The sequence below is a fragment of the Poecilia reticulata genome, chromosome 6 (assembly GCF_904066995.2).
Source record: "Poecilia reticulata chromosome 6, P_reticulata-male-v2, whole genome shotgun sequence".
Classification (NCBI taxonomy): Eukaryota; Metazoa; Chordata; class Actinopteri; order Cyprinodontiformes; family Poeciliidae; genus Poecilia; species Poecilia reticulata.
In genome coordinates this window covers 8,561,603-8,586,591 of record NC_088835.1, presented here as the reverse complement: position 1 = coordinate 8,586,591, position 24,989 = coordinate 8,561,603, and the positions used below count along the sequence as shown (strand labels likewise).

Genomic DNA, 24,989 nt, shown 5'->3' with positions numbered 1-24,989 from the left:
TGTTTTTTACCAGGTTCAGTAGAAAGGCCATCCATACCACTGAACTACCTTGATGTTTGAGTTTTATTAAATTAACCTATCAAACTGTGATTTAAAGTTATATGTCTCTAATCATGAATTCAGGTCCATATTATTCAAATTAGTCTCTAGATTTTAACAGATTTGTCCAAACTGCATAAAACCCATTTACCAAAAGGAGAATCAAAAGCCAGTTTGAACACTCTTCATGATTTCTGTCCTTTTCAAAGACGCTTAATTTAAGACAAATTAAAGAGAAACCATTTGCATAAACTCACCTTGACAGAATAAATGAGAGCCGCCAATCCAAGACAGAAAATATTTCCATAGACGAAGCTGCACAGCGACCAGACCAGATGATCTCTGGTGGGCTCAGTGGGGACGTTCACTACGGTGTGCTGAACTCCTGTGGGACCCCGAGGCTGTCCAGGGGACACTTCATCAACATGACCCATGGCTCTCAGCTCAGCTCCAGGAGGTATGGGGATCTGAACAATCTGTTAAAGAACGGGTTCACTACCTGGAGTGGTTTTGTTTTTTTAAGATGTCCTGGCTTAACAGGGGAAATTTCACCACTCAACAGCAGTTGGTATGCAATCCTGTCATTTCTAGTTGCTTTGTACGACGTAGAGCGTTCCCCCTCCTTCTTCTTAATAATTTCTTTGTGTTTGCCTATGAGCAAATATTAACTTTGAATCTTCATAAGCCTGACTTTCCATAATAATATAAGAAGTTATTTTCAAAGATTATTGACGAGGGGTGCTGTGGTGGCTCAGGGGTTAAGCACAACCCAAATAATGAGGTCTAAGTCTTGAATGCAGCTGTTGCAGGTTCAATTACTGGTCTGGTGACCTTTGCTGGATGTCTTCCCTCTCTCTTTACCTATTTTCCTGTCTTAACGCATTTCAAATAAAAGCCACTAGAACAAAAAAAATAAAAATTTGACTAGGGGCGTGGTGGTAGTGCAGCAGCAGAGGTGCAGGATGTCTTCTCCCCTCCCTCATAACCCACTTTTCCATCTATCTACTTTGGAATAAAGACCATAGAGCCAAAAAAATCCTTTAAAAAAATAATTAATTAAACATGGGAGTGAAGATGGACTCGTTAAAACAAACAGTCAGATGGCAAAGTTAGTTTCAGTTGGAAATATTCCAGAAAGACCGGCAAATTGGAAGAATGTAGCAAAACTTTACACCCTTCTAAACTAAAAGGTCGGTGAAGGAGGACGTTGATCAGAGTAGCCGCCAAGAGGTCAATCAAAACTTTAGAGGAGCTGCAGCATCTTGCTCCAAACCTTGAAGGATCTTAGCTTCCTCCAGTCTGCTCTGTCCCTTCTTATAGACGCTTCACTGTTGCGTCTCCAGTCCAGTCTGTCGTCTTGGGTTTGAATCCCGGCCTGGATTCTTTATGCATGGGGTTTGCATGTTCTCCATGAGCATGAGTGGGTTCTCTCCGGGTGCTACGGCTTCCTCCCACAGTACAAGAAGATTTTGTGCACATTAGATAATAGATAGATGATGGAAGAAAATTTTACAATAATTTTATAATTATTAATATAACAATTAATTATTATAAAATTATAATAATATAATAATTAGTAATAATAATAGCAATGATAATATGAATATTAATACATTAGTATATTAATCAATACACAATTAATTATACATTATATAATATGATACTTCGTGATATAGTAATTGTTATATTACTATATTATAGCTATATATAGTAATATAATTACTACTAGTTATATTAGTAATAATTTACTAATATAATTAGTATATTATATTAATACAAATATAATATATTAGTATTAATTATATATATAGCTTCTTTGTGTGCTTTGGAGTTTCTGTGCTGATAAATTTTTTTTGCGAACCAATAAAAGCTGGTAGCTCTTGAATTGCTACAAAATAAAGCTGTATTTCCTTCAGCCCACTGGCTGCAATGTTGACACCTTGAGATGCCATGAGACCTAAATCCTGAACATCATGGCATGGAGTGCATCCCGAAAGCTCATCTTCTGAAGTTGGGATATTTTTCCTCCAACAGGTTCCAGAGGAATCACCTCAAACCAGATGTTGGTCTGGATTTTATTTCAATGTCATTTGTGAATGTTGGAGCCTCATTTTCAACAGTGGAGCTATAAAAGTTGAAAAAAAGTTATTTTGGAGAAAATCTCATCAACATCAATATTTCCACTAAAAAAGATGCAAAAAAAAATAATTGTTTGATAAAGGAAAAGCCTCTCAGATTCTGAGCCCAACAGCACCAAACAATTTTTTGTATTAGACAATGTATTTAATTTCACACAATTATCGTGGTAGAAGCCATTTGTTTGTTAAATATTTAATGAAACATATTTACCGTGTTTGATGTTTGTTATAAATGACGTATACTCACAAAGAACGAGATAATTAGTCCAAGTTTGTCGTTTATTGAACGTTCAGAAACTACAGCGGCTGTAAAGAGCCAAAGCAAAGGTAAAACAACCCGAACAGCTGATCAACTCAAAACCACTCGCACCTTTTTACTCTCTCTCTCTCTCTCTCTCTCTGTCTCTCTGTCTCTCTGTCTCCCTCTCTGTCTCTCTGTCTCCCTCTCTCTCACTTAAGCACACCCGTTTCCATGGCAACCTCCTGCGCTCCACAAGCCAACCCGAGATTACGTTGAAAATATAACATTCAGTCCGTCACAATATCAGGTTTGCAGGCTTGATATTTATTTTGCGGTCATTAATAAACACTCTCCTGAACACAGAGGTGATTGATTAGTTAATTTTAAACTGCCCAGGCGAAAACTTATTAATAATGACAATATAGACATTAAGCCTGACGGCATAATGTAACAGACCCAATGTTCAGTTTTGGTGTTTTTGCTACTTTTTTGCTAGGGAAATGTTTGTTTTTTGGTGTTGATTCCCCTGATCGGTAATCTCTGCTCTATGTTTGTTGAGTTGTTGTCTGTCGGTTGCCATGACAACGGGTCCGTGTAAAGCCAACACACAGAGCGAGAAAAGGCGGAATAGAAGTGGTGTTTGGTTCTTCACCTGTTTATCAGCTTTATTGTACCTTTATTGTGGTGCACTGTCTGCAGCCGCTGCAATTCCTGAAAGTTAAATAAGCGACAAAAACTGAACTAATCATCAAACTACGGCTCCTACAGCATATTTAAAATAAAACGATTGACCAATATAAGAGAAATTTGCCCCTTCTTGCATCTTGACAGAACTAACGAAACAAAATTGTTTATTGATTTGTATCACAGAGAATTGATGAAACATCAGTTTTCTCCTCTTTATTTAGATATATCTGATAACAAATGAAGCACTACTAATATTTTTGTGACAGATTTCTGCTCGTCACGCATTGGGATAAAATGGTTTTCTGGACATAACTCAATGAATTACATAGTGACTAATAGGCGTTGTCCAATCCAATAATACATATCAATTAGCAGGAGTATGAAAGACATAAAAATAATTAACTATACTATAATAAGAAACTATATTTAATCCACAGTGCTACATAAAGCTCATTTTGAAACAATGCAAGTTAAAAACATTTTGCAACAAATAAATCAAGTATATTAAATCCAATGTTAGGTCTGTGTAAGCTAAACGTATATATATGGAGATATGCTGCCATCCCTGAACAAATCCCTGCCCCCCTTTTGCCACCCCATCAATATTTTTCTAGATCCGATGCTGGTAATATGAGTAAGGCCTTGCAGCACTTGCAACTACAGCAATGGGCACAACAATGACGAGAAAGACGATTAAAGATGTCAGTACAGTCGCCACGATGTTGAGAACCTGAGCGGTGGAGGCGTGACCTATGGCTCCGTTCTGATCTCCAACCATCTTCCTGTCTCTGGCCTGAAAGCAGAAAAAATATTATTTTAATAACTGATTCACATGGGTTCTCCCTTATTGCCTGCTGTAACTTTGGGACTTTTATCTCTGATTCATCAGATCACACGTTGATTTATTTATTCTTTTTACAAAAACACTCTTTCAAAGTAAAAAATAGAAAGTTTAAAGGTTTTTCAGCCAATTTTAGCCTTTTGATCCACCAAATTTGGGGTCTTAATCTAGTCTCAGAGTTTCAGTAGATATTTTGTTTATTTTTTCTTTCTTATTCTCTACATATATATTGTGATATATCAGCACCAGGCACAGTTTTCTGTTCCTTTCTCTGTTTTTGAAAACACAAAACCAATAAAACTGTGTTTAAATCAAAAAGAAATTCTTTGATGTTTGAGTTTTGCTAAGTCTCAAAGTTTCACACTGTGACTTACAGCTATTTGTCTTTAATCCTTAATTATCCAGGTTATTCTAATTAGTCTCTAAATTTGTCCAAACCGCATAAAACATATTTACCAAAATAGGAATCAGAAGCCAGTTTCAACACTCTTCATGATTTCTCTCCTTTTTTAAACAATCCAAAAAATTTAACATTTCAGACAAATGACTGAGAAACTATTAGCATAAACTCACCTTGACAGAATAAATGAGAGCCGCCAATCCAAGACAGAAAATATTTCCATAGACGAAGTTCCACAGCGACCAGACCAGATAATCTTTGGTGGGCTCAGTGGGGACGTTCACTACGGTGTGCTGAACTCCTGTGGGACCCCCAGGCTGTCCAGGGGACGCTCCATGTCCCCTGTCCTGCAGTGCGACGGTCTCATCAGGGTAAGGTGCAGAGGAGTATTCAGGATTCATTGCTCTCAGCTTGGCTGCAGGTGGAGGATGATCTGAGCAATCTGTTGAATTTGCAGTCGACTTTGGTTTTTAAGAGGGCCGTGGCTTAACAGTGGAAATTTCAGTTTTCAGTCTTGTGGTTTTCAAAAACCACAAGACTTTCATCTCCACTTACAGCTTCTTTCCTTTGTCTTCTTAATAGTTCATTAGTACTTGCTTATGAACGTCCAGGGTTAATTGAGGGTGAATCTTTGCAAACCTAATTTTGCAGAATAATTTAAGGAGTTATTTTCAAAAGTCACTGATTAAACATGAGAGTGAAGATGAACTCATAACAAAAATCAGATGGCAAAGTTAGTTACAGTTGGAAATATTCCAGAAAGACCAACAAAATGGAAGAATGTAGCAAAACTTTACACCCTTCTAAACTAAAAGGTCGGTGAAGGAGGACGTTGATCAGAGTAGCCGTCAAGAGGTCAATCAAAACTTTAGAGGAGCTGCAGAGATCCTCGGCTCAGGTGAGAGAATCTGTTGCCATGACAACTATGAGTCCAGCCCACCACAAACCAATCTGGCCTCTCTGGTAGAGTGGGCAGGAAGAAGTCCGTGTTTGAAAGAGAACCATGTAAAGTCCAGTTTGAAGGCTGGAGGCTGAGGAGCATCCAGAGCAAGACCACCAGGCTGAGGAACAGTTTCTTCCCTTCAGCCGTCAGGCTGCTGAACTCAAGATGCACCAAATGCAGCTTCACCTCATAGCTTGAGGCACATACCAGACACAGACACATAACTACATCACTTAATTTACTTTATGTTCATTTGTTTATTTTATTTCATTATTTATCAATTTATTTATTGTGTGTAGTGGATTTCTTTATCTGGGACATGAGGACAAATTTCGTACCACAAACTCCCAAGATGGTATGACAATAAAAAATCCTTGAATCCTTCTTGCCTCTGGGAAACCCTTTGAATATTTAATGTTTTTCGAGCAAAGAATATATTTTTAATGTGGTGAAAAAGATAGACTTGGAAGAAGATTGAAGAAATTTGTGACAGAGAAACAGGAAGTGGTGAAAACCTGAAGCCTAAAGTCGTCACCAGGGGGAACCTGGAAAATATAAGCAATGAGACGAGTACAAGTCAGTGTAATTATGTAAATATTTTCCTGTTTTTAGTAGAAAAAGTGGAGTTTAATAGTAGGAGGTGTTTTCTGCTGTTTCCTGGAAACATGAAGTTTTGTGTTTTAGCTCATTTGCTCACTGATTCTTTGTTCTAAACTTGAAAATTTTAAGGACAAAACTTTTTTAACCAAATACTCTGTGTCCATAACCAGTGAAATGTCACCGTGGAAACAACTGACCTTTATTTGTATGACCTTGCCTGATTGGTGCAGCTCGTTTTCTCATGATTGTTTGCTCAATTCTGCATCACATAATAAACATGTTATGATTAATTTGTCATAATTTTATATTTTACATTCAGATTTTTGTTTTTATTGTCCCCAATTGTCAATTTATGAACAAATGTTTTTGATTTAAAAAATGTCAGAAGAGGCTCTACACACAAAATAGATTACATTGCTGTGTTTTATAGAGCACAGGATTGTATTTATTATTATCATGATGCAAGCTTTTCATTCATCTGAAATAAAACACACTTTACAGATTTTAAGCAGGTGAACTTTATTCAAATGAAGTTATTCCCTATCGCTTCTGATCTTACTATTAGTACTACTGTTACAATTTTATTTAAGGCACCAAAATAAAAACAGAAAAGCAGACGAGTCATGGTGTTTTAACCCTTGTGTCTAGAAATGGGGTCCAACCGACCCCATACAGGTAAAACTTGTATCATTTGCCACAGTCCTCTACGTTAGCCTCAGTCTTCGCACACACAAGGGTTAAAACCCCTCATACCACACAAAAGTTACTTAGTGATATCTGTAAAATATTGGAAAGTTTACAATCACAACAATGAGCGCAGCAATGGAGAGTAAGATGGCTAAAGATGTCACAAAGACATTGAGAACGTGAGCGGTGTAGGCGTGACGTCTGGCTCCATCTTGATCTCCAACCATCTTCCTGTCTCTGGCCTGAAAGCAGAAAAAGTATTATTTTAATAACTGTTTCATGTGGTGAACAAAGAGTTCTCCGTTCTTGTTTGCTAAAACATTGGTATTTTAACCTTTGCTTTACCACAGCGCACATTGAGTTCAAACCTTTTTAGTTTAAAAAACGTTTAGCTACAACTTGAGTTAGACTCAAATCTAAAACTTTGAGTTTAGATTAAGACCTAGTTTTGGGATCTTAATCTGGACTCAAAGTTTGAGTAGAAAGGCCTTCCACATCATTGAAATAGTTTCATATTTGAGTTCTGTGAAACTAACCTATCACGATGTGATTTAAATCTTTTTGTCTTTAAACCTTAATTATCCAGATCATTCTAATTAGTTCCCAGATTTGTCCAAACTGCATAAAAGCCATTTACCAAAAGAGGAATCACACGCCAGTTTCAACACTCTTCATGATTTCTGTCCTTTTTCAAAGACAAACATAAAATGTTTATATTCAAGACAAATTACTGAGAAACTATTAGCATAAACTCACCTTGACTGAATAACTGAGAGCCACCAATCCAAGACAGAAGAAGTTTCCATAGACGAAGTTCCAGAGCGACCAGACCAGATAATCTGCTGAAGGCTCAGTGGGGACGTTTACTATGGTGTGCTGAACTCCTTGGGACCCCCAGGCTGTCCAGGGGACGCTTCATGTCTCCAGTCCTGCAGTGCGACGGTCTCAGCAGTGTAAGGTGCAGAGGAGTAGCGAGGATTCTTGGCCGTCAGCTCGGTTGCAGGTGGAGGATGATTTGAACGGTCTGTTCCAGAACTGGCACGCTGTCCGGAAAGGGGTTTGTTTTTTATGATGGTCGTGTCTTAACTGGAAATTTAACCACTGAAAAATGGTCAATGTGCAAAAACCACAATAATTTAATCTCCGGTTGCTTTGCAGCTAGGGTTGCCACCCGTCCCTAAAAATACGGAATCATCCCGTATTTGGCTGTTATATGTTGCGTCCCGTATGGGACGCGATTTGTTCCGTATTTCTATAAATGTCCGATAGACACGCCTATCACACACAAATTGTTACTAAATGTAACAATAATGACAAAAAACAAAACAGGAAATATTAAGGTCATCTAAATTCTCGTTGCGGGACCCCTGAACGCTACGGACCGACGCTGTTGTCACGGTTGCCTAGAGACGGACACTACACAGCCGCAGTGAGCTGCTATCAACCCGGATCTTTTTAAAACATCTTCAATTCTCCACAGTCCTTAGAAGCAAAACCTCTCGTAAAGATACAGACGTGAGAAGAAAAACGCAAATCCCAGGCTGAATAATGTTAGTGAGGATGAACACAGGCAATTAAAAAAAAAGTGTCCATTGTGGCGCAGTGCCATACCAGACAGAATAGATTAGGAGAGAAACACGTGGTAATGTGGCCTCGGTTTTCCTTTTTTTTGGAGTTCTATCAATGTTTCTTATATAGTTTTTTGATTGCTTGTTATATTTTGAAGTTATGTACTTTCTTACGTTTAGTTGAGTTAAACTATTGAGTTACTGTTTTGCATGTTTTCTGATTGGTTATTTTTGAGGTCACGTGCCCGGATACCCAGAGAAGCCCACTGCACCAGGTGCAGGTGCTATGCATCTACTTAACTAGCATGGAGACTGGGAAGGACAGAAGAAGGCAATATGCGGCTAGAAAAGGAGCAGATGGACCTGGAGTGATTGTGTTGTTGGACCTGGTCTGCATAGACCTGGAGGCCCCACTGAGCCTCAAGCTAACGGTCCAGGTGAGAGGTGGGGTCACCCTGGACAGGTCGCCAGTCTGTCGCAGGGCAACAGAGACAGACAGGACAAACAACCATGCACACACACACACACACACGCACACACACACACACACGCACACACACACACACAACCTGACAGTCATGTTTTTGGATTGTGGGAGGAAACTGGAGTACCCAGAGGAAAAACCACGCATGTCCAGGGAGAACATGCAAGCTCCATACAGTAAGGCCTGGGCCGGGAATCAAACCCAGAACCTTCTTGCTGCAAGGCAACAGCTCTACCAACTACACCACTGTGCAGCCCTCATTATTACCATTATTATTAATGCACCAGACCCAGACCTGCAGCCATGGGCGGTTCTAGGTGGGGACTAAAGGGGCACCAAAGAATTTATACTAAATAAATGTCTTATGTTAATACTCAGTGGTGGATTCTTTTTAACTTTCACAATTTTACTTTAACAATTTTTTAAACAAAGTTTCTTGTCTGAAACCTTAAGACTTTTATAACTGTCATGACTGATTTCTCTCTGACTGAGAGCACAACTCGTCATCATGGAAAGTAGAAGTCACTTTTGTTTGGTAAAGGATATTTTTTCTGTTAGACATGAGCTGCCATGCAGTCAGGGTGTCTAGAATGTGATGTCTAACAGAATATGTTTACATTTTGCAGACAGTGTGATGTTTTTCTTTTCATTTGTCATATCAGCTTCTTTTCTTAGTTGCTACAACCTGAATACACAATCTTCGAAAGTAGAAAATAGTCATTTTAAATCGTTTTGGTCGACTGGGGTATCAACCTGAACCTAAGGTTTGTGTGAACTGGGTTCAGTAGAAAGGGATCCCACTGAAATTTGGGATCATTTAAACTTAGTTTTCTTCATCACCAGTCCATATTTTTATTGACCAAAGTTTGTCAAAGTGTAGAAAAATACTAATGCACTTTCAGTTGTGGCTTTGGTTCCATTTAGTTTTATAGTTTTGTGATTATTGAGTTCTCCTTCCTTCTCTTTCCTTCTCGTTTTATCTCACGTCAGATTTTTTATTGCGCCGGTCGTGTCCTCATGCTAAGCTGAGCTCCACCTGTTTGCTGTTCTTTAGTTTCTGTTCTCTGTGGGTTTGTGATTCCAACATTCATTCTATTTTCTTCTTACGCAGCTGCTCTCACGCTGGTTTTTCCCATCACTCTCTGGTTCATGCTGACTCTGCTAGTCTTTTCTATTATCTGTTCACACCTCACAATTCCTCTGGATTTTGTATGAGTCGAGTTCCTGCAGAAAAAGGTGGTTCAGCAAAGTAATAAAAAAGGCCCACAGCCATGGGTGTAGAAGAAGATTTCGTGCAAAGCCAAACTACGCAGTCCCACCACAGGTCCTAATCAGAAGGTTTCGTTATGAGAAACTTCTTCACTCACAGGAAAACCAGGTGGTTTATGTGGTTGTTGTGTGGAGGTGCACAGAACAGGCGGATGACTCAAAGCTGGGAAGTCAAACTAACGTCTTCACTCAGACACAAACCAGGATGAAATAAAATCAATAAAACTCTGAACATCGCAGTTCTCAGATGTGAACGGAGGAAGACAGTGTTGTTGTTAGCATAGCTTCAAAGTCAGGAACTACTTTTTTCATTTTTCATTTGGTTATTTCCATATATAAACACACACACATGTTTGCGTGGCTATCTTTGTGGGGACTTTCCATTGACATCCCAAACTTTGACAGAAATTCTTCTCGATAAGGCAAAAAAAAAAAAAAAAATCTATATAAAGTATTTGTTTAAAGGAAGAGCCGTCTGCTTCCTCTCAGTTAGAGAACATTTCCTGTCACCGTTTCCAGCCTGCTCTGTTGACTATGGTGAACGTGGCTAAAAGTCAGATGCAATTTCAGCTGAAAGGTTTGTGGTCAGACTCAGGGTAAAACTGAACACACCGCTTTACTTTAGTTCTTTTTTTTGACACCAGCTGACGGCTGCAAACACACTGTGAACACATGAATGATGCTAACTCCGAAACACTCACAGGAATGAAAGAAGTGCAACAGAAAAACACTGCAAATGCTGCAACCACAAGAAATAAAAGGAAAAGGGAAACTCAGGAGTCTGGAAGTCTGTAGTGTCGCCTGAATGTAAACATGTTTCTGTTCTGTAGTATTTGCATGTGGGGTATTTTGTGGTTGTGTGTTTTGGAGTTTGCATTTGCCTCGTTCACTTGTTTGCGGTGCATTTTGCCATTTGCTGCATGCTCACAGCTGCACTTTTACCATTCTGTATGGCTAACTGCAGCAGCACAGAAAACGACCCAGGTGAAAAAAATATATACTTTAGTATACTTCAAACATACTTAAATTTGTGAAAGTACACTTTAAGTATACTAATTATTAAGTGTACTATCTATAAGTATATCTGAAGTATACTAAAAATACACTTGTACCAATTTCGAAATTAGAACTTTAAACACACTTAAACATAATTGTACCAAAATACACTTTTAATATATTAAATAAAAGTATACTTTACGTGAACAAAATATGAATGAATATGTATGAATTTTTAAGTGCCTTAATAATCTTTGACTATTTATTAAAATTGCATACAATAAAAAAATGATAATCATGATGTCATTTTTAAGAAAGTACCCAATCAATTTTCAGATGTGTGATGTAAAACCATACTCCAGACCAGATGGTGGCGGTTTTGCACATTTTCATTTATTTAAAAAAACACCACAAATAATTTCTTAAATAATTTATCAATTTTATTGTGACTTGTATGATTATTACTATAGCAATCATTCAGCTTCATGTTATAACTGCATGGAGGCTGTTTGTTGCGACTTATACTTTAATTCATAAACTAACCTGGTTTTAATTAAGCTCCATAAGACAAAGAGACTTTGATATTGTGAGGTTGTTGTTGTTCCAACTCGTTCATCGATGTTTTTATCTTCAACATATGTTTGCAGTTTAACTAAGCAAATGAAGATGAAAGAGGAAGCCAGAGAAATCAGGTGTTAGAAAACCTAAAGACTTTCCTGTCTCAGAAGAAGCTCTGACTCCACCAGATCACCAACCAGCTCTGACGATGAACCTTCACATTGTCTTCATGATGTAAGTTTGTTTTTTCAATGAGGAGCTAGCTACATTTTCAACAACAAAAACTGCTGTGTTACCAACACTAAGTGCTTAATAAACATGATTTGATTTAAAGGTAACTGGAAAGAATCTAACATTTCTCTTTCATAACATTTTATTTGTTGTTGGCTTTCAGGACCCTGTGATGGACTGGTGACCTGTCCAGGGTGAACCCTGCCTCTCATCTGATGGCTGCTAGAGATGGGCACCACCAGCCCCCCTCACCCCCCTGCAAGGATCAGTGTGTTCAGATCATGGATGGAAAGATTTTAAGGTCGTTTGTCTCCTTATGTCCACACTTAAAACAGCTTCATAGTTAATGCCAACATCAACTGACTCTATGACATTGCTGACCATTTTTTCTACTTCTAACATAAACAGGCAAAGAAGACACCCAGAAATGTGCTTCCACCCAAGGCATCCGATCCCAATCATCAGTTCTTATGATGTCACATACACAGCGAGTCCACAACGTCTTAAAATTGTATTATTTTTTTATTTGCCATTTTCTGTTCTCTTTAAATACAAATACTTTCTTAGTTTAATTGCTCTATTGTTCTTTTTTGTAGGTTTCTGTAAGGTGCAGTGAACGGGAATGTTCTGTCGTTGATCCTTACTTTCATGTTTTACTGTCACCCTTAAATTTTCATGTTCATGTGTTCACTTTTGATGTGTAAACTGATAATTTATGTAAAGTTCATAAAGTTGAGAGTAAAATTGGACAATTTTAAAATGTCGGTAATAAAGCAAAATATTTGAATTACCTTTGGTATCTTGTGTAATTAATCTTTCCATGTAATTTTAGCCTAAAACAATGTAAGTACTGTAGTAGTTATGCATGTCATTTACAAAATAGGTACGTAGGAATAAAGACTTTCACGAGTAATTAAAATGGTAGTTTATTATCAATAGCAGGAAATCAAAAATAAAAATTAAGTGTAACTTAAATACATTACTAATATATTAATAGTATATTTAAAATATATTTGAAGTATATGAAATATATATTTTTAATAGAATTCTGAGACAGAATTATTACACTCAAAATATAATAATTATATCAAAATATAATAATAAAGCTCTGAAATAAAAAGTATACTTTAAGTACACTCTAAGTACACTTGAAGTTGTTCCAAAAAAGTACGTATAGTATACTAAAATATACTGTTAGTTGTAATTTAATACTTTTTAAATACTACTAAAGTAGACTAAGCACAAAATTAGTTGTTCCAAAATAGTACAGTTTAAGTGCATCAATAAAAGTATACTAAAGTATGTTAAAATTTAGTATACTAAAGTATACTTTTTTTTCACCTGGGGATTTTCAAGCTTCAGAGTAAAAACACAACTGTCTGAAATAAATCGCCGTCTTGTGACAGTTGACTTGGATGGAGCAAAAACATCTATTTACCAAATGACTGTCGTCCTTCTTAAACAGAACCGTTTTGTATGAGACGATGTCGCCGCCACCTGGCTTAGACTGTTATGCCACAATCACATTATAAACAAAACTCATGAAATCAGAATGGAGTGATTGAAATCCCTCTGCAACTTGCGCTATCGTTACTCCCCGAACTCCCAACTGCTTCTGGGACTGATGATAAATAAAGTTTAAATCTGACACAAAAACTGACCTTTATGGAGAAGATGAGGGCCGCCAGTCCCAGGCAGAGCAGATTTCCATACACAAAGGAGATGAGAGACCAGATGATGTGGTTGTTGGGCAGCTCAGCTGGGATGTTCACAACGGTCTGAAGAGGCTCACATGTTCATGAGCCTCAGGGTTCTCATACTGCAGCAATGGAAGAACCAAAACTTGGCGCCCTGTAGCCATTCCTGTAACTTCAGCAGATGTGCAGGTTTTGGAGGAGAACTGATGCTGTTCTGAATGGAAAAGCAGCTTAAAACAGAAAAAAAATACAACAACAAAGTGCTGGATCACACGTTTCTTTCTTCCCCATATTTTCACCAAACTGAACATTACCTGAACAATCTCCTGTTATCTATTAAGTGGAAGATGGCACACATGGCTAACAGTATGATGCACCTCAGTGACTGTCATTTTTTATTTTTTTTTTTACATTTTATGTAATTTTCCATAGCAAAGCAGTCTACCTGTACAGGTAGAATCAAACAGGAGTGACAACAGCATGCCAACAGAGCGGTGGGGAAAACATCATCTAACAGTAAACATAGCTGGCTAAAATTAATTAGTAAAATATATACACAGATATAGTAAAATTACCTGTATTTAACCAAGAAAGTCCCATTGTGTAACTGTTGGTAATTGCAGAGATTATACAACAATTACTAACAGTTACACAATTAAAATATACAAATAATTCCTAAGAACATCACAATTTAAGGAAGTTGTCTTTAGTGTTCTCTGTCTGGACATAAAAGTGCTCAATGGAATAAGTTCTGTTAATTTCCAGGTTTTTTGCAACATGTTCCATGTAGATGGAGCAGCGTAAATAAATACCCCTTTCTCCCCAATTCCGTAAGATGAAATGGGAAGGAGCAAGAAACGATCGCTTGTAAAAATCAACACTTCTCCTCAAGGTTAGATCTCAGATGTAGGAGGAAAGCTCCCAAACATGGCCTTAGAAATAAATGTCCCAGCCTCCTCGAGGACAAAGAAGGTCATCACACTTTGGTGAACAGTTCACAGTGATGGGTCAAGGCTTTACTGTCACTAACAAACCTCAGAGAATCTCGACAGAAAGTATCAATCATTTAAAGCGTTCAGGCCTCAGTAATCTGAAAAAGATGAAAATGTTGCTGTGAGAAGCTGCTTTTATACACTAAAAAAAAATTTCATATATTTCGAAAGAAGAAACCCAATTTTTGTTTCTTCAAAAGATTTTCTTTATTCAAAAGTTGAAACATTTTTTAAAGTTTTGAAAATCTTTTTTCTTTACAACTGTGAGGGAGTCATCAAGCAAGAATCCAAAGTTTCTTGCTTGATGAATCGGGAAGACGAGACGACACAGGAACTAGATTAACAGAAAAAAAACACAAAAATCCACTTCCTCACTTTCATTGTGTGCAGAGAGACTAATTATTTTCCAAAAGTAAAGTGGTAACAACTGCAGATATACAAAAATACCATTTAGAACATGGCTGGTTGTCCACCAATGTAGTGTTCCCTCCTCTCCCCAGGGTTGCCCCACCTCCCACCCAAATCTAAAAACATTCATGTCAAATGTTTGCACTTCAAAGCGACCAGAGATGAAAGTATTGTGGTTTTTGCACACCAACCAATTTTCAGTGGTTAAATTTCCAGTTAAGACACGACCATTATAAAAAACAAACCCCACTCTGGCCAGTTCTGGAACAGACCGTTCAAATCATCCTCCACCAGCAACCGAGCTGAGAGCCATGAATCCTGGCTACTCCTCTGCACCTTACCCTGCTGAGACCGTCGCACTGCAGAACTGGAGACATGAAGCGTCCCCTGGACAGCCTGGGGGTCCCACAGGAGTTCAGCACACCATAGTAAACGTCCCCACTGAGCCTCCAGCAGATTATCTGGTCTGGTCGCTCTGGAACTTCGTCTATGGAAACTTCTGCTGTCTTGGATTGGCGGCTCTCATCTGTTCTGTCAAGGTGAGTTTATGTTAACCCTCTATGGCATGGCGTTCCCCTCAGGCAACAAACCACATTTCTTTACCTCACGTTGCTCCTTCATTTTATTTTTGGGGGTTGATGATTTAAAATACCTGCAGACATATTTTTGTCCAAATAAAAGAGGTAGTGAGGTTCATGTGACCTTTTACTTAGAAGAGGAGCAGTTCTTTTTACGAAGCAGAGGTGCATGCTACACCTTGCCTCCTACTTGTAAGTTATACATCACTTTTCTTCATGTTTAAATTTGGGTCACTCTAACTAAAACATTTTCATATCTGTGAATATGTTAAGAAGCACTGTAGATCATTTCAAGACAATTTGTTTTATAATTTATATGCTAAAACTGTTTTTTTGTTTGTTGCCTCAGGGCAACATTGCGCAGTTAGGGCCATTTTGCTCAGACAATATTATTCTTATGTGACAATATTCAATTGATTACAAAATAATTAGCACAACCAATTTTTTTACTTTATTATTGACTAACAGCAACAGGAGATGGATGCAAGGTCATTTCATGGACAAAAGGTGCATGGTTCATAAGTTGGGGTCATTCCTGATGAAAACATGAGGATCCACTGTACAACCATTATTTCATTGTTGGTTTATCCTCAAAACTGACTTCAGTCCCAAAGAGTGATAAACTGGACATCAATGAACTAATGGCCCTATTCCAAGGCAGGCAAAGAATGAAGCAATACCTGCCAAACCCTAAAATATGGGTCTGCAGGGAACTTTGTATGGCTGGTGCAGATGGTGTTCCTTACAACCTATACAGGGTGAGCCGTGCAACCACCAAATCTACCAGATATGGGAGCTGGTGGAAATGTTGTCCTTTGCTTGGCTCAAATTCTAACAAAGAATCAGAACTACAAACTCTTATAAAAAGAACCTGCAGCCCTAACTATAGTGACTGATGTGAATCTTTTTGCTACAACCCATAGATAATCAGATAAACAGACGGTGATTCACAGGTACGCCAATAAACAAGTGCCAAAAATGTGATATACACTCTTTTTCACATCAGCAAGCAATTCCTTCCTGATGTTTAACATATAATAGGGAAAAGATTGATTTCAACATCCTTAGTGGTTCTAACTCCGCCAAACATACACATGTACAAACACACAAACGCTTGTTTTAGAAATGTGCTTAAATGTACCATTCATTAATGACAGTTAGTTGTTTATTTTATATTTGTGAGTTGGAACCATGTCTGATTTATTTTTGTCAAAAAAAGTTTTTTTATGAATATAGTTTTGTTTTATTTGTATTTCATTTCTCATAATCACTGTAGAAAACTTGGCGTTTTAGACCCCTTGTAGCGCAATGTTGCCCTGAGGCAACAAACCCAAATCCGGTTCCGAGTGGTGTCAGGGTCCAATTTTATGATTGATATGTAATTAAGGGCCAACAAGCTCCCAAAGAATGCAGAAAAAATATTTTTTCCCCAAAAAAATAAAAAGTCATGCCACAGAGGGCTAATAGTTTCTCAGTAATTTGTCTTGAATGTAAACATTTTATGTTTGTTTGAAAAAGGACAGAAATCATGAAGAGTGTTGAAACTGGCTTCTGATTCCTCTTTTGGTAAATGTGTTTTATGCAGTTTGGACAAATCAGGAAACTAATTAGAATAATCTGGATAATTAAGGTTTAAAGACAAAAAGATTTAAATCACATCGTGATAGGTTAGTTTCACAGAACTCAAATATGGAACTATTTCAATGATGTGGAAGGCCTTTCTACTCAAACTTTGAGTCCAGATTAAGATCCCAAAACTAGGTCTTAATCTAAACTCAAAGTTTTAGATTTGAGTCTAACCTGAGGCTACAAGTTAGACTCAAGTTGTAGCTAAACGTTTTTTAAACTAAAAAAGTTTAGCGTTTAAACTTTTTTCTATTTTTTACTTTGAAGACAATAACTCAATGTGCGTTTTGGTAAATCAAAGGTAAAAGTCCCAATGTTTTAGTAAATAACATCGGAGAACTCTTTGTTCACCACATGTAACAGTTAATAATTTTTTTTTTTTCTGCTTTCAGGCCAGAGACAGGAAGATGGTTGGAGATCAAGACGGAGCCAGACGTCACGCCTCTACTGCTTGCGCTCTCAACTTCGCGGCGACCGTCCTGACATTTTTAACCGTCATTCTCTGCATTGTTGTGCCCATTGCTATGATTGCAAACGCTAGAAGATATTAAGGATATTACTAAGTAACTTGGGTTTTCAAACACCACGTCTTTCTCTCTATTGTTGTGCTCATTGCTGTGATTGCAAATGCTGCAAGCTATTAGAGATATCACTAAGTAAGAGGGGGTTTTCAAAAGCTGAGTGAAGCTGACACCAAATCTACATCGATCTACGTTCCTACCCTCATCTATGGTCATGAGATTTGGGTCATGACCGAAAGAATCTTTAACATCTTTAACCGTCATTCTCTGCATTGTTGTGCCCATTGCTATGATTGCAGAGGGGGCAAAATATTCCAGTTATCAATATACCAGATATAACCGATATACGTAATTCTTACGTGGTATGAGGGCTTTTCAAAGACCACGTCTGCTTTTCTGTTTTTATTTTGATGCCTTAAATAAAATTGTAACAGCAGTAATAGTAGTAAAATCTGAGGCAACAAAGAAGAACTTCATTTATAAAGTTCACTTGCTTAAAATCTGCAGTGTATTTTAGTTCAGAATGAAAAGCTTGCATCATGATAATAATAAATACAATCCTGTGCTCTATAAAACACAACAATGTAATTTATTTTGTGTGTAGAGCCTATTGTGTCATTTTTTAAACCAAAAACATATTTGTTCATAAATTGACAAATTGAGGACAATAAAAACAAAAATCTGAATGTAAAAAATAAAATTATGACAAATTAATCATAACATGTATATTATGTGATGCAGAATTGAGCAAACAATCATGAGAAAACGAGCTGCACCAATCAGGCAAGGTCATACAAATAAATGTCAGTTGTTTCCATGGTGACATTTCACTGGTTATGGACACAGAGTATTTGGTTAAAAAAGTTTTGTCCTTAAAATTTTCAAGTTTAGAACAAAGAATCAGTGAGCAATTGAGCTAAAACACAAAACTTCATGTTTCCAGGAAACAGCAGAAAACACCTCCTACTATTAAACTCCACTTTTTCTACTAAAAACAGGAAAATATTTACATAATTACACTGACTTGTACTCGTCTCATTGCTTATATTTTCCAGGTTCCCCCTGGTGACGACTTTAGGCTTCAGGTTTTCACCACTTCCTGTTTCTCTGTCACAAATTTCTTCAATCTTCTTCCAAGTCTAGCTTTTTCACCACATTAAAAATATATTCTTTGCTCGAAAAACATGAAATATTCAAAGGGTTTCCCAGAGGCAAGTAAGGATTCAAGGATTTTTTATTGTCATACCATCTTGGGAGTTTGTGGTACGAAATTTGTCCTCAGGTCCCAGATAAAGAAATCCACTACACACAATAAATAAATTGATAAATAATGAAATAAAATAAACAAATGAACATGAAGTAAATTAAGTGATGTAGTTATGTGTCTGTGTCTGGTACGCCTCCCTGCTGAGGCGCTCCAGGCACGTCCCATCAGGAGGAGGAAGACCCAGGACATGCTGGAGGGTGTATGTTCCTCTGCTGGCCTGGGAACGGCTTGGGATTCCCTGGAGGAGCTGGAACAAGTGACTGGATGGATGGATGGATGGATGGATGGATGGATGGATGGATGGATGGATGGATGGATGGATGGATGGATGGATGGATGGATGGATGGATGGATGGATGGATGGATGGATGGATGGATGGATGGACTTATTATCAAGCATCAATAAAAAAAAGCATATATATATATATATATATATATATATATATATATAGAGAGAGAGAGAGATTAATTTTTGTTTTTATTTTTATGATTGCATGCACTTTAAATAAAACTCATGTGAAGCCCATGTGAGGTGAGTTGTAATCTGCGATTTTTATGAATATAAACACTCAAGTATTTGAAAATGTTTTAATTAAAGTAAATTATTTTGGGAACAATATTGTGCTACTGGTCAGGTATTAAACACACCATGCATCAGTTCATAGTCACTGATATTTAGGACTAGTTGAAGAAGACTGACAGAAAACAGAAGGTACTGAAAACCATCCTGAAGTCGCCACCAGGGGGCATCTTAGCATCTTTTTGTAAAATGTAAGCAATGAGACGAACTGCAGCCAGTAGAGTTCAAGGCTTTTATTGTTTATTTAGAAAAAACTGAAAGTGAATAGGCATTTGTTGCTGCTTTCTGGATACATGAGCTGCTGTGAAAGCCACAGAATTGGGAAGATAGAGCTTACTGAGCAGCCGACATGGCAACCCTGACTGGTATATGATGTAATTTGTAGTAGTTATGGGCATCGTTATGTTTAGAGAACTCAATATGTTAGTTAATCATTTTTATTGATGCATGATAAGTCCATCCATCCATCCATCCATCCATCCATCCATCCATCCATCCATCCATCCATCCATCCATCCATCCATCCATCCATCCATCCATCCATCCATCCATCCATCCATCCATCCATCCATCCATCCATCCATCTTCTTCCACTTATCCGAGGTCGGGTCACAGGGCAGCAGCCTAAGCAGGGAGGCCCAGATTTTCACCAGCCACTTGTTCCAGCTCCTCCAGGGAATCCCAAGGCGTTCCCAGGCCAGCAGAGGAACATAGACTCTATAGCGTGTCCTGGGTCTTCCTCCTCCTGATGGGACGTGCCTGGAGCGCCTCACCAGGGAGGCATTCAGGAGGCATCCTGACCAGATGCCCAAGCCACCTCAACTGGCTCCTCTTGACGTGGAGGAGCAGCGGCTCTACTCTGAGTCCCTCCCAGATGACTGAGCTTCTCATCCTATCTCTGAGACCCCAGCCTCCCTAAGGAGGAAACCCATTTCAGCTGCCTGTATCCATGACCTCGTTCTTTCGGTCATGACCCAAATCTCATGACCATAGATGAGGGTAGGAACGTAGATCGATGTAGATTTGGTGTCAGCTTCACTCAGCTTTTGAAAACCCCCTCTTACTTAGTGATATCTCTAATAGCTTGCAGCATTTGCAATCACAGCAATGAGCACAACAATAGAGAGAAAGACGTGGTGTTTGAAAACCCCTGATATCACACAAGTTACTTAGTAATATCCTTAATATCTTCTAGCGTTTGCAATCATAGCAATGGGCACAAAAATAGAGAGAAAGACGGCTAACGATGTCAGGACGGTCGCTGCGATGTTGAGAGCACGAGCAGTGGAGGCGTGACGTTTGGCTCCGTCCAGATCTCCAACCAGCTTCCTGTCTCTGGCCTGAACGCATAAAAAATATGTTGTATCAATAACTGGTTCATACGGAGAGCATCAGGTTCTCCCTTATTGCCTGCTGTAACTTTGGGACTTTTATCTTTGATTTACCAAAACTCATGTTGACTTATTTTTTATTTATTTTACAAAACCACACACTCTTTTACAGTTAAAAGTAGAAAGTTTAAAGGCTTTTCTAGACATTTTTAGCCATTTGGAGTCTTAAGCTAGACTCAGTGTTTCAGTAGAAAGGCCATCCATGCGATTGAACTACCTTGATATTTGAGTTTTGTGAAATCACACTGTGATTTAAATCTTTTTGTCTTTAAATCTTAATTATCCAGATTACTCTAATTAGTCTCCAGATTTGAACAGATTTGTCCAAACTGCATAAAATCCATTTACCAGAAGAGGAATCAGAAGCCAGTTTCAACACTCTTCAAGATTTCTGTCCTTTTTTAAACAATCAGAAAATGTTTACATTTCAGACAAATGACTAAGAAATTATTAGCATAAACTCACTTTAACAGAACAGATGAGAGCCACCAATCCAAGACAGAAAATATTTCCATAGATTAAGTTCCACAGCGACCAGACCAGATGATCTCTTGTGGGCTCAGTGGGGACGTTCACTACAGTGTGCTGAACTCCTGTGGGACCCCCAGGCTGTCCAGGGGACACTGTATGTCTCCTGTCCTGCAGTGTGACGGTCTCAGCAGGGTAAGTTGTGTAAGCTACAGTGGTGTAACAAGGATCCATGGCTCTCAGCTCAGCTGCAGGTGAAGGACGATCTGAAGAGTCTCTGAAGAACTGGCACGCTATAGGAAGCTGATGTGCTTTATTTGATGCTAGTGGTTTGATAATGATCTATTCATCACCTACCAACAAGGTTACATTTATAAAACCCACAGTGCTTTCATTTCTACTAATTTTGTCAACTTCAGACGTTCAGAATTTTTAGCTCCTAAAATAAATTGCCTGTGCGCGCACAAGACATTTAAGGGTAAATTGAGATTTAGTTAAATCTGTCTGGCCTGAAAGCAGCAAAAATATTCATGAAAAGAAAAAGCCCGAGTTTGTTTTTAAGAGAAGAAGTTTAAAATCCTTTTCTGCTAAAGACGGATTTCTATGCAGTTGGGACAATTTTGAATGCAATTTTATCATTGCTCTTCCATCAAATATTCAATATGTTATGGAAAAACAGCTACACTTTACACATCATGTAAACGACAAAAAAAGGACAAAGGAGTGTTTTATTTTGATTTATACACCGTGTTCCAAATTATTATGCAAGTGATATTTTCTCAGATTTTCCTTAATGGTCAATCCAAATGATGGTCAGTCTAATTTTCAAGTCATGAACCTTTACAGTATAAATCTGTGGGGATTTGAGTTTTCTCTGTGTTTATTCTCAGTTCCGTTTCTTGTGAGTCTCTGTGCTGTCCTGGCTTCCCCCTAGATTGTTCCCAGCTGTGTCTAGTTTCCCTGATTACTCCCTGTGTATTTAAGTCCACCTGTTGTCTTTGTCTCTTGTTGAGTCCTTGTCGTATGTCATCGTACTATTGTCTAGCTGTCAGTCATCTCAGTCAAACTGTTAAGTCCTGAGATGACGCAGCTCTCGTTTGGTCAGTCCTGTAGCTGTTGCTCTCTGTGCTGAACTTTAGTTTTTCACTTTGTTTGAGCCGTTTATCCTCATTAAATCACCATAATCTTCGACAACCTGGGTCTGCCTGTATTCTCTGTCAATACCCACACTTGATGACAAAATCAAATTTTACTGAACAAACCTCCCAATGAGAACAGTTTTAGTTAAACTCAAAATGCACTGTTCCAAATTATGCACCGCAGATTTTCAAAACATTTTATGGATTATAAAAAACTGCGAACGGCCATTCTTCAAATGTCCAGCATTAAATGGTCACATTTACTAAAATTAAAATCCATTTCAATCAAAAACAACAGACCTTCTTCGGTATCACCTGTACAATTCTTGCATCCATTGAACTTGTGAGTTTGTGGATAGTTTTTGCTTGAATGTCTTTGCAGGATGTCAGAAAACCTTCCCAGAAAATAAACTCCTGCTGAAATAAAAAACAAAGCGGCAATTACACTATAAAAGATATACTGAACTATTTACAGCAAATAAATAAATACCAAGTGATAAACTGCTATCAGACTATTTTTTTAAAACACAGGGGGGTGAGCCGAGCTCACTCATTGAGCCAAGAAAGTCCCATGGCCTCGCCCCCAAAACGACCACTGCCTCACACCGTAGTCTATGCAGAGCTCCTCTCCTGCACTTATGTCTTTCGTTGCTTTTATTGGCTCAGCCAGGCCTGCAAACTTTGCCAATACACCTTTTGCATTAAAAGTCCTTGGCAGAATGATTTATTATTCTCCCAAAAGTGGCCATCTGTGGATGACATTGACTGTGGATCTGTGAATTGATGCACAGGTCCTGGTCTCCAGACTTAAAAAAAGAAAATGATTCCTCTCCCTCCTTCAGGGATTCCACCAACCGCTGACCCTCAGAGGCGTTGGTGACCTGATCGTGGTAGCAGCACAGGATAGAGCTCTTTGGGAATGCTCTGGTCGCAAAGAGCCCTGTGGAGGAGAAACTCAATTGAATTAATCCACTTATTGCTTTATTCATTTAATAATAATAATCATCTTAATTATTACAAGTGTCAGTTTCCAGATCTAGGAAACGGCAGGTAAAATCAGCCGACCTTTGCCTGCTCCTGGCTTTTTGCTGTCAGAAATCACAAGTCCAGTCCAACTCTGGCACTGGATGTGGTGAATGAGTTCCTGGTCATCTTCCGGGGCTCCGGTGGATGGTGGCCTCCAGCCCTCTAGCACCTGCTCAGCAGAGATGGAGTTCCCGGTCCAGTTTGACTTTTTAATGAAGCTCTGCTACTTGGCCAGGGTTGGTTTTTGCCAGCTCCATTTGGCTGCGAGAAAGAAAGAAACCACACGCACACGGTTAGAGCTGAGCATAATGCTCCCTGTTTAAGAATCAGACGAGGCAGGAGAGGAGGAAAAATCAAATATAAATACAATTAACAATAATCATCTTAAGTTGAGCCGACCATCACTTGTCAAAGAGGCTCCTTGTTGGGGGGAAACCTGCCTCTACCCTCTTCTTTTTACAAGGCGCTGCACCGTCTAGTTCAGGGGTGGGCAATCCTGGTCCTGGAGGGCCGGTGTCCTGCAACTCTTAGACGTCTCCCTGGTCAGGATGCCACGTTGGATTCAACACACTTGAATCCAACAGCTGAATCGCCTCCCCAGCTCAGTCAGGTTCTCCAGAGTCCTGCTAACGACCTCATTATTTGACTCAGGTGTGTTGAAGTAGAGCCACATCTAAAGGTTGCTGGAGTCCGGCCCTCGAAGCCTGGAGTTGCCCCCTCCTGGCCTAGGAAACTTTGCCTGGGCCTTTTAGGGGTCTGGGCGTCATCTGTGCAGCTGAAGGAGATTAAACCCGTTAAACACGTCGTCACCACACACACAGAGAGAGATCAAATGCATCGATTTATTCACTTAAAGCAGTGGGCCCCAAAGTCAGTCCTGGAGGGCCGGCATCCTGCGTGCGTCTCTCTCTGGTTTAGCGCATCTGGATCAAATGATGGCTCATTAGAGGCCTAAGAAGAACATTGACATGCTGAAAAGGTTGTTACTACCACCAGGGAGAGAATCAAAACATGCATAATGCCAAACCTCCAGGACCGACTTTGGGGACCACTGACTTAGAGGGATAGGAGGTGATAGAGGGAGAGAGAGAAAGAGGCCGTCAATAACCTTAGCTTGAGGGGCTCGTTCCACGGCATCACAATCGTTCTCATTTCACTTCAAAAAACACACAAAATAACCGGGACACTTTTTTTGAGGGTTAGTTAGTTTAGCTTTGTTTGCTTGATTCCAAGGAATGAAAATGGCTTTTCGCAGGGACCACTAAAGGGGCAAGTGCTCAAAAGAAAAAGGGCAAATCTAACCACATTTTAGGACAGAATATTAACAAAGTCACACAGCTTTCAGAGTTTAATAAACAATGATAAATTACAAATTGTGAGATATACAACTAGGTTTAGTACATCGTAACAATAAAAACATAGCAGCTGCCTTGTAATATTAAATATATTGTTGACTACCAAAAACTACATGTTGATCATAATAAAAACCTTTATTTTTGGTTCTTACCTGCGGTACTCGTTCTGACCCAGTTGGTCAACAATCCACTACCTTTGACTGCTCCTAGCAGATCCTTTCTGTTTTGTTTCTGACGTCTTTCTTTATGTAGCGTCTTT

General features: G+C 38.7%; 2 protein-coding genes and 2 long non-coding RNA genes across 5 annotated transcripts; 1 reads left to right on the top strand and 3 right to left on the bottom strand.

Annotated features, from left to right (window-relative positions):
* Positions 1-3,252: 3,252 nt before the first annotated feature.
* Positions 3,253-4,808, bottom strand: LOC103465938 (interferon-induced transmembrane protein 1-like). The gene is made up of 2 exons (XM_008411169.3): positions 4,520-4,808; positions 3,253-3,898 (listed from the first exon to the last, which is right to left on the bottom strand). Exons 1-2 carry the CDS (start codon positions 4,745-4,747, stop codon positions 3,716-3,718), a joined length of 411 nt encoding a protein of 136 aa, XP_008409391.1. The 5' UTR covers positions 4,748-4,808; the 3' UTR covers positions 3,253-3,715.
* A 6,519-nt stretch (positions 4,809-11,327) lies between these two features.
* LOC145551935 (uncharacterized) lies at positions 11,328-12,306 on the top strand. Its single transcript, XR_014087816.1, has 3 exons — positions 11,328-11,685; positions 11,846-11,983; positions 12,091-12,306. It is a non-coding gene; the product is annotated as an uncharacterized LOC145551935 (long non-coding RNA).
* Positions 12,307-19,892: 7,586 nt separating this feature from the next.
* LOC145551934 (dispanin subfamily A member 2b-like) lies at positions 19,893-21,508 on the bottom strand. Its single transcript, XM_081607813.1, has 2 exons — positions 21,208-21,508; positions 19,893-20,691 (listed from the first exon to the last, which is right to left on the bottom strand). The coding sequence occupies exons 1-2, from the start codon at positions 21,442-21,444 to the stop codon at positions 20,533-20,535; spliced, it is 396 nt and encodes a 131-aa protein (XP_081463939.1). The 5' UTR covers positions 21,445-21,508; the 3' UTR covers positions 19,893-20,532.
* Positions 21,509-21,956: 448 nt separating this feature from the next.
* Positions 21,957-24,547, bottom strand: LOC145551862 (uncharacterized). Of its 2 annotated transcripts, none has more exons than XR_014087721.1 (3): positions 23,743-24,547; positions 23,415-23,636; positions 21,957-23,289 (listed from the first exon to the last, which is right to left on the bottom strand). It is a non-coding gene; the product is annotated as an uncharacterized LOC145551862 (long non-coding RNA). The 2 variants fall into 2 exon arrangements; XR_014087722.1 differs by having other exon boundaries at positions 23,775-24,546.
* Between the last annotated feature and the right edge of the window lie 442 nt (positions 24,548-24,989).